At 32.0% G+C, this 10,049-nt stretch overlaps 1 protein-coding gene across 1 annotated transcript; it reads right to left on the bottom strand.

Moving 5' to 3' along the window:
• Nucleotides 1-5,831: 5,831 nt before the first annotated feature.
• LOC133703140 (AP2-like ethylene-responsive transcription factor AIL1) lies at nt 5,832-9,734 on the bottom strand. Its single transcript, XM_062127580.1, has 8 exons — nt 9,210-9,734; nt 8,420-9,086; nt 8,192-8,274; nt 7,728-7,816; nt 7,539-7,612; nt 7,396-7,446; nt 7,098-7,174; nt 5,832-6,739 (listed from the first exon to the last, which is right to left on the bottom strand). The coding sequence occupies exons 1-8, from the start codon at nt 9,367-9,369 to the stop codon at nt 6,294-6,296; spliced, it is 1,647 nt and encodes a 548-aa protein (XP_061983564.1). The 5' UTR covers nt 9,370-9,734; the 3' UTR covers nt 5,832-6,293.
• Nucleotides 9,735-10,049: the final 315 nt, after the last annotated feature.

The following is a 10,049-nucleotide window of genomic DNA, read 5'->3' as shown; positions in this document are numbered from 1 at the left end:
CATAAAAAAACTAAGATCCCTACTGATAACAATAACTTACATGTTAAATGGAGTTGCTAAGATTAGTTCATTTGATGCCACAACTTTTTTTTTTCATTAGGAGATATAAAGGAACTAATCCTTTATTCTTCTATAACCATAAAAATAAAAGGGATTTTAGCTGTTTATGAACATTAAATACTTAATCAATAAGAATACCATTGATAGACGCTTCACTCTTAAGTTGTTCTTAATTTAATAACCCTTTATATCCACGTCATGACATGGAAGTAAAAGAACATGATCACCATGACATTAATTAATGGTATAATTTTGTTGTATTATGAATATTTATATTGGTATCCTCATTCATTCTTTTTTTTTTTCTTTACTACTATTCTCTTCTGAACTAAAATGATAATTTTATAGTATGACATCTACCCTAGAAAAGATAACTTCTAATAAGATGCATTTGCCTTCAACACACTTTGAGATGATTGATGGCTTATAAGATTTAGGTTTATTAGTAACAAATAGTAAAAGGGTTTCTTTCAATAGTACTAGAATCTAGTGAAATATTTTTAGGAAGATAAATAACAAAAAAGGATAATGTTTCAATAACTTCAGTAGCTAAAACCTTAATAATCACTACAATGATATAAAGTCATGCTATTTTTGTAAGAAAATGCTTTTATTTGAGGATGACATGTATAACAGGTCTATATTAGAATTTCTACAGAAGAAACCAAAAAAAAAGGAATAACTAGCTTTAATAATAAATAATAAGACAATAAGATAATATAAAAATATAAACAACATGTCTAAGTTAAAACACTTTGATTAGAGAAGTTTACCATAAGCCTGGTCTTTAACTTAATAATGACAACCTCATCTTTTTTTTCCTTGTGAAATATAGGAAGATCTTAGATCTTGACAAGATCAGTTATCGGTTGAGGCTGAGGATCAATAATAGAAAGAGAAGTTGTGAAAAAGAAGTACTATAAAGTTATAAAGAAAAAAATTGATACATTCAAGATAATTGAAGAAAAATATTCTTACATAGGGCTTTTCCAGTAGGCTACTTACTTGATTCCTAGAAGAAAAATGTTATAACAAGACTTTCAAAGGTTTTTCTTTTTTTTTGTTTACTAGAAGACTTTTCATCAAAGAATAATTTCTTTACTATCTTTTCCAAATAAATGGCGTAAATAAGGTTTATAGTCTTCTTGTGTAAAGGGGAAAACCTTGTATAATATCTCACTTTACATGATATAAGGGAGAAGTTTTGTATGTTAAAATGGATGAAGTAGTGCTTTACCATTTCATTACTTATTTTACTCTTTCTAGGCTTTTTAAAGTTGTCCTGTCTAGAATATCTTTATCCATAGCATAATACATTGGAAAGAAAACCTTGGATAAATCCTAATTATATTGCTATAAAATAAAGGTGGTAGGGATTAAAAAAATCATGGTTATTTCTTGATATTCGATTTATCACTAGACCAAAGTATAGATCCTTGTAAATAAAGATATTTCAGCAAACTACTATATTTACTTGTCTTTAATAGTTTGGTCATTGAAAATGAGAGAGTAATGCCCATAAAAAATCATATCATGTAAGGGGAGACATCAACACATTAATTTTTTTAATAAGAAACATAAAGTTTCTATGTATTTTCTCAAAGAAAGTCTATACAAAAAGGATTTTAGTAGACTTTCTCCTATACAAATAAATTTTAGGTCAAAAAGGGTGATATTCATATACGGTTTGGTGTTATCATAATGTCTTATAGATGTGACTCAATGTAAAAGGTCTTGAACCAATTGTCTTGCCTTTAGCCAAAACTACTGATATCTTTAGATAGGTGCTATTGGTTTTTTGGACCCAAAACAGACTAGGTATTTGTATATCCAATATAGTAAAAGATCATATGTTCCTTGTAAAAGAAAAAATCTATTTTTTTCATCAATGCACTAAATTCAAGAGTTCCTAAAAGCAAGTCTTCAAAAGGACATGTAAAGATTTATGGAAGCGAAAATTTCTCCTTTTCCTGGATATAGGCCTCGTGTTAAGGTTAGGTCATGCAAAGTGATAGTTTACATTTCATTTGAAAATAAAGACGTTGTTAGACTTTGAACAAAATAAGAAAATAATGGCCAATAATTTCTTGTTATGTTTGGTGGTAATTCTAGATAACCGAATAACATTGAAGTTTTTATGATGTTTTTATTATTCACTAAAGCTTTATTGCATCTTGCATACCCATCCAATGTAATCTGCAGTAACAACATTTAGCCATATTAGAATTCATTTTTTTTCATGTATTAAGATTTATATATTCTTCTTGTAGGGGAGTTCTTTGTTTCTTAATATCTAAAGTGAAGCGGTGGTCTTCTTTTTATGGTAAATTTTCATAAAATAAATCAAGATATTCTATATTTATATATCCTAGTATAAAACTTACTGTAGACAAATTGATGTTAGGAAAGTAGTCTATTAAATTTTGGTAACGAGAAATGATCATAGTTTTTTATAGAACAAATCTCGAGACTACCATTTTTATCCCAAGAAGGAAAATGAGTATTTAGAGTTGTTGGTTGAATATATACAATAAAATTTATAAGTTCGTAAAAAAAAGGTTAGAGATATTTCAAGTGAAATATAACAATTGAGAATAGTCTATGAAACATCATGCCTAAAAGATAAATCACTTCTTATTTTTAAATTAAATTGATTGGTTAGAATGTTTGAAATGTTAGACATACTTTAAAATATGATTGATGCTTTTTTATGTTGACCAATGTCATATGTCATGTTATATTTTCTTGATTTAATCAATTGATTAAAAATATAGATATGATGTGGAAGTATTCCTTCAATTATAAAATAAAAGAACATAAAGGACATTATTTATATATAAAAAATAAACATCCACGTATTGAACATATGAGAATAATGATTGTTCATAATAAACATGAGAAAAGAGCTAAAATCAACCAAGTATAATAGAATTTACCATATTACAAGAGTCTTGATTAACTATGAAATTTAAAAAGGTAGTCGCCTACCAATAAACCAAGTAACAACCATAATTGCAAGGGAAAATGTCTAACCATAAGAGTTTGAACACGTGTAAATAATTAGAAATCCAAATTCTATTAAGAAAGGAAGTCCTTGATATAATAACTAATTACAGGTCAAAAGATTATCTTAAAATTCACATGATGTCAATAAAAAATAGTATTAGAATTTAATAAAGTCTTTTCACTTGATACCAATATTTGTATGAATTAGAACTCAAACTATGTATCATTATATAAAAGGCCACACAATCAATGTGAATATGGTCATCCCTATATATATATAATTTCAATATAATTTTCTTTATATTTCCCTTTAGAGGGTTGATATCACTTTATTTACAACTTTTCTTTATTTTTCTGCATTTTAATTCCTACAACTTTTTTCTCTCCTTCTTCTTAAGCCTTTTTTTTTGTCATGTCACTTTAGAATAAATTAACTATTTTAAAGTTTCAAGTTCTTAGATCCTCACACTTTCCTTAGTTTTAAGATGTTGCTATATGCTTTCTTTTAAAATTAAATATCTATTGTGTAGTTTTTTTTTCTTTTTAGAATGTAGAAATGGTTAACCAATAGCATATTAATCAAAAGAATATGCGAGTGATTAATAGATATCTAAGTTGATCATAATCTAATATAGAAACTAAGTGTTATGTAAATATGTGTTACATATTTTTTAAAGGTACGAGTCATCTTAAGAATTCTACACTTGCCAAGATTCAACTTATATTATGATCAAATATAAAATCCAAATACTTAAAGAAAAAGAAGTGTGATGCATCATATCTTAGTGGCCACATTAGATAATTGTAGAAAAATTAAATAAGATAAATAAAATGAATGACTACTAAATTTATGTGTAATAAGTAATGTTTTTTTTTGTTTGGATAGTAAAACCCAATTAGTTGTTACACTTATAGATCAAAAACCCATTTAGATGCACAACAAACCACTTTAAATTTGAGATATTATAATAATATTATTAAACTATTTCAATTACCAACTCCACCATAATTTAAGCATCTACCACTACCACCATCAAACCATCAAAATATTGTTGTGAACACCTTATCATAGTTCCATTTCCACTATTGCATGAAACATGATTTATAAAGCATGAGATTTTTGTTTTATGTAAAATAGTTTTTACTAGCTATTTGACCCGTGCTTTGTCATAGGCTAAATACAGTTTTTTTTTTTGAAAAAAGAAAATTAACAGAGAACATTTTCCAATGTATTTTTTTACAAAAAAAAAATCATAATCTTAAAGTGAAAAACCTATGCATGTATTTAATTAAATAAATCAAGAACCATATATGTCAATAAATACAAAAAAGTGTTAACGTGTCGATTCGACTCGCCTCATTACAAATATTTTTTTTTGTCTAATGTAGAGAATGAATGTGTAGGTGTTTTAACGTGTTTTTTTACTTCGAATTAAAACATAACCATGAATCAAAAAGTCAATGCTTATATATAATAAAATAATGTGAAGATCATATATGTTAATAAAGACTGGTAAGATCTCAAGTTCATTTTTAACATAGTAGAAAAATAAAACAATGTTGCCATTGCTATAGTAAAATATCATTTTCTTTTAATCTTTGTATAATAATTTTAAAAAATATATAAAGAAAGAAAAGGAAAAAGTTACAAAAACAAATTACAAAAGAATGGAGATAAAAACAAAAAGAATAGTATAAATAGGTGAAGTGTAGAGTGATAAATATTTTAAGTGTAAAGAATTAAAAAAGAATTAATTTTTTTATTATTTTAATATATTGATGTCAAAAATAAATTTTAAAAATAATAAAAAATATTTTTTAAAAAACAATATCACAATTCTAAATAATATCTACGCATATCTATAAAAAAATAAAATTGTGAAGCTTCGGCAAAACAAACACAGCTACGACAATATTATTGGAATGCTACGCGCCATGAAGAGAAGTGATCCTGGCAGTGAATAAAAAGATCCAAGAATAACTGCAATATGGCTATAGGGCACGCAATTTATGGCACCTCTTCAACGGGGCGATCTTGGATTCTCTCCCTTTTTTGTAAAGTTTTTATTTCTCTCGAGTAGTCAAAGGCATCCACATGTTCTTTGACTTTTTGCCTTGATGGTGCCCATTATACGGCAAGAGCTAGTGCATGATAGCAAAATTAGTGGTGTCTTGAGCCAAAACAACCGATGCACATCATGTAATAATAATACGTCTTATTTATTCAGAATTTGTACGGACAAACTGTTTCGGATATTCGTGTTAGTAAAAAAGAAAATACTTATTATGTATTGGTGTGTTGCAACAAGACCAGCACAAGGTTGGGCAGTTCTGTTCTTTGTTTTGTGTTTGTGGCAGGCACCCCGATGGAGATTTGGTGGTCCCTAATGGCTACCAGCCGGAGACATTGCAGCTTGTGCTTGTAGGGCCTGGTTCTGATGGGATGGATGTGAAATTGTTCCATGTCTCAGGTGGTCTCTGTGAATGCATGCAAAGTGATTGTTGTGGTCTTCAGTCTTACAGCCGGGAGAGACCAGGTTCTTAGTTTTTACTGTAAAATTAGCCTGGTTTGGGACTAGAAAGTCGAAAGGGGAACACATGCTTTAAAGTTCTTGTCTTCTCTACAGTTTAATTTGGTTGGCCTTATCACCCTCGCTTTATCATTAGAAATTCAAGTCCCCTTTATCAATTTTTCCAGTCCCACTAACACCTGCCTCCAAATTCGCTGATGTGTCTTGTATGTTATTTTAGCATCGACAAAATAATGAAGCAACCTTCTTTAAGTTTCTCGATAATGATAATGATAATGACAGAGGTTTGAAATTTTAAATCTGCTTTTTGAACAACTAAACTCATTCTAACAAAGAACATGATCATCTTCCAACTGCTTTTAGTACAACGTTGTCAAAGCATCTAAGATAAAACATAGACCCGCACCCAAAAAAAAGAAAAAACACCATCGCATCCATGTTCAAGCCAACATTAACGCCTCTAATTCCATGTTGCATTTTGCTAACCATCTCCGTACCTAGCTATTTTTCTTCTGTAAATAACATCCTTGTATAGAGTTCTCAAATCTTTACTCATCTTGATTCACTATTTTTTAGTCATGCCATTTTAGAGGCTTGATGTACCAAATCAAAGCTACCAATGTTCTGGTCATTACTTCCGTTATCGTTTCCATTATTACCATCTTCGTACGTCGCACCCCGCAACGGGAAGTAACCCTAAGAGTAGCTTCCGCCTCCATGGCCAAAATCACTGGTTAAACCAACGGAGCATTTTGGACTAGCAGCATTGGAGGAATTCCTGCTACTTGAAGCCATCAGTGTTGAATCAATGCTATTATTGTTAACACTTTGTTGCTGTTGACTTTCCCATCTATTTGCACTCCACGCCATGTCAGACAATTCATCGGAGGCCTCACAGCCTGCTATGGCAAGCAGGGGCTGAGGAGATATCGATGATGATGAAGCACAAGAATTGTAATCCTCGAGAGTCGTCGGGGTCGAGTCTTTTGATGAACGTTTAGCTAGGTCACTAGCAATGAGTGTAGAGCTTGAGCAAATTCTCTTTACATCATACCTCCTTATACCAAAATTTGTAACAGCACTGGCACCCCTAAATTTAATTGCTGCAATGTCGTAGGCCTCGGCAGCTTCCTCTTGTGTGCCTATATCGGAACAAGCGTTTAGGCATATATTTGAGTTACGTTTCTAAGCTATAAAATCCTTAATGTGCATAAAAAATGGTCTCAAAGTTAAGGCTGAATTGAAATGGTGTGACTAGAGTGTATGTTAGTGCATGTCGATGAGACATGCATTAACGTTAAAACCATGAGCTAAATAAATTAACACCAATATCGCAACAAAGAGGGATTGGAAATTTTTAACACTTGGAATAAATGGAGGCCAAATAGCTATGTGCAAAACGTAGGATATGATGTCATTAGAAAGGATACTGCACCATACACTTGTATAGTAGAAAAATAAAAGGAAAAAAAGAGAGGGAAAAAAGTAACAAAGGCTTACTAAATGTTCCAAGGTACAAGTCCTTGTTTCCAGCAACCCTTCCTATTCTAGCTTGCCATCTTCCATGTTGATGATGCCTGCCAGGATAAAGGAAAGCAACTCAACAAAAAAGGGGGCAAAAGGAAAGATATGTGGGGGATTCATATTTAATATTATTATATAATAACTATTCACACTTGATATATGCACATGGTTAACCATGTCTGCCTATTATTGCCTATGATAATTGAGAAAAAGCCTGCTATTACAGTAAATAATGGAAAAAAGCTCTATCATTGAAGTCGCCTTTTGCCATTACCTTGTCACTCCTCTGTACACAGAAGCTCCTCTTGAAAACCCACTACTTTTCCTGTCAAAATTTGAACAAAGCAATCAATCTTTCTCCGCTCTCGTCCCCTTTTCTTTTCTTTTTCTAATCAAATATTATAAAATGGCAACTACCTTCTCAAATTGGCTACAAATTCTTGTCTGGTCATGTGCTCCATCTCTTCAAGCTCTTTTTCATAAGTTCCCACCTAACATTTAAAAAAGAAAAAAAAAGAAAAAGATTAAGATATTATTACATAAATGCAAATCTAATGGTGGAACCTTTTTTTTAACACGTCAACTTAGGGTGACCAACAGCCTTACAGGGAAATTAATATGCGTTGTTGGACCCCAATACTTCAAAGCAGCTAAATCATAAGCCCTTGCTGCCTTTTCCTCCTTATCATACCCACCTGATTTAAGATTTTAAACAAAAAGAATGACGCAGAAGAACAAGCACAATATTAAATGTATTTAATTAAGCAAACAAAAACATGTCAGTCGGCAATTAATAAATCCTACTCTTAGGTCCACAAATATGGACCATTTTGTAATATTAAAGAACATAATATATAAATAATATGGATATAAGATTTTCACCTACCGAGGTAAACTGCACAAGGGTTTGGGTGACATTGAGAGATGAATACCAAAAAGTGCATGAATAAAATAAAAAAAACCCGTTAGTTTATTCTTTGTAAGAAAAGAAAAAAGAAGAAGAAGAGAGGACAAGATATACGTATACCATAGATAATTACAGAAAATATCAAAAGCTAAATTCCCCTCACCTTGCCTTCCTTTCCTTGTTTGTCCCTCTTTCCTGCAACTATTATCCCACAAATGGGCCTCATATCTCCCAGTCCATCTATGCCTAACAATCATAGAACACACAAACAGATAAATGCATATATATGGTAAAACAAAGTTTTTTTGATACTTATATGGTGAAGAAAAGTTTGAATTAAGGAAGATGTTCCTACGACTTAATAAAGAAAACTGAAAGAAATTCTGAGTACCTTGTTACACCTCTATATTGTGAGGTTCTTTGTCCAAATGTCTCTATAGATTTACGAGAAACTGGTTTTTTAGCAAGTGATTTTGCAACTGGCCTTATACTGTTATCGACCACTTGCAATGGAGATATAGCAACTAATCCATTTTGAGAACTAGGACTCACTGTGAGTGATAATGATTGAAAATTGCAATTGTTTGCTTCATTTGGAGACTCCCCACTAGAAGAAAATGGTGCAGACGTCTGCCTAAGCCATGACTTGAACCCAGAAAAAGAACTAGCACTCTCAAAAGGCACATGGTACATGCCAGTTTCTTGGTTATGGTTATGGCTGTTGCTATGGCTATGGCTAGGGTTTGGATCACAGTGCTGAAGGCTGTCACTAGGGATTAAGGTTTGCGCATTGTCATTGAAATGGTAACTTCGGATGAAAGAAGAATGGCTTGTGAGACTATTCTTCCCAGTTTCTATATCTTTATTGGTGTTGAAGCTTGGTGCTAGATTGGGATTGATTCTATTGGCATGGTTTTGATTAATGTGGTGATCTTCTTGCTGACAGTGAACTTCGGTCTCATCAGAAGGTGAGTTTGAGTAACACCCCAAGAAATCCTCAAGCTTTGGACCATCTTCACTTATTCTACCTTCATCCATAGTGTTTTCATATCTCCAGTCTACAAATCACAACCAAATAAGGTGGAATATTACAGTAAAATCGTCATAATTCATGTTCAAGTTTTCATTAAAAAAAAAAAACACATGCACTGAGAAGGAAAGAAAAGGGGGGCATGCAGTACCTGGGGTACCATTAGATGGCCGTCTAAAGGGATCAGCAACACAAAGAGATCCATCAGATAGCAAAGGCATGACAGAGAAACTAGCAGCTTGATCTTCTCTACCAAAGTCTTCATCAACTCTCAAGTGCGGACTCAGAGAAAACCCCAACCAATTACTCATGTGATCTTTACACACAAAAACCTACAAGCGATTTATCTCACACGCACACAAACAATCCCAAAACCTGTGTTGTTCAAAGCGTGTCCCTCCTTTTCATTTGTTCCTTCGTTTCACCGTGACTTAAGGTTTTGGTTTGGTTTTAAAGCTCAAACTTCAAAAAATTTTGGTGAGCAGTGCTCTGTCTCTCTTTCACTCTCTCATCTAATGTTCTCAGCCTCTACATCTCTGTGTCAGCTGTTTCGCCAAGGATGCTTTGGGTTTCGTGCCCTCTCTTTCATTTCCTCTCGGTCCTTCTGCAGAGGTGGACAGGAGTCCCATGACATACATAGCCATGAAATTTATTTATTGGATGCAAGTGTGGCCAAATTTGATGCTCGTTTATTCTGTAAAATTGAACTCTTTTCCTAGTTTTTTTCTTACTTTTCACACGTAAAGGATGGGTGTTCTAAAAGTTGTATCGTTATTTGTATATTCCCTTTTTTTTATGGAAAAATAAAAAGAAAAAAGAAAAAAAGAAAACAGTTGCCGTAAACCAGTTTTTTCCATGTCATCTGAATCAATCTTTTTTGAATACACACACTCTTAGATGCCGTTTGGTATTGTAACTAAGAATGAGGTTAATCCGTAGCTACACATTTTTATGTTTAGTAAAGAAAACAAACTTGATTTTGCCTAATAGG

This window comes from Populus nigra, chromosome 1 (assembly GCF_951802175.1).
Source record: "Populus nigra chromosome 1, ddPopNigr1.1, whole genome shotgun sequence".
NCBI lineage: Eukaryota > Viridiplantae > Streptophyta > Magnoliopsida > Malpighiales > Salicaceae > Populus > Populus nigra.
Note: the sequence above shows the minus strand (reverse complement) of the source record. Positions and strands in the feature narration are given on the sequence as shown.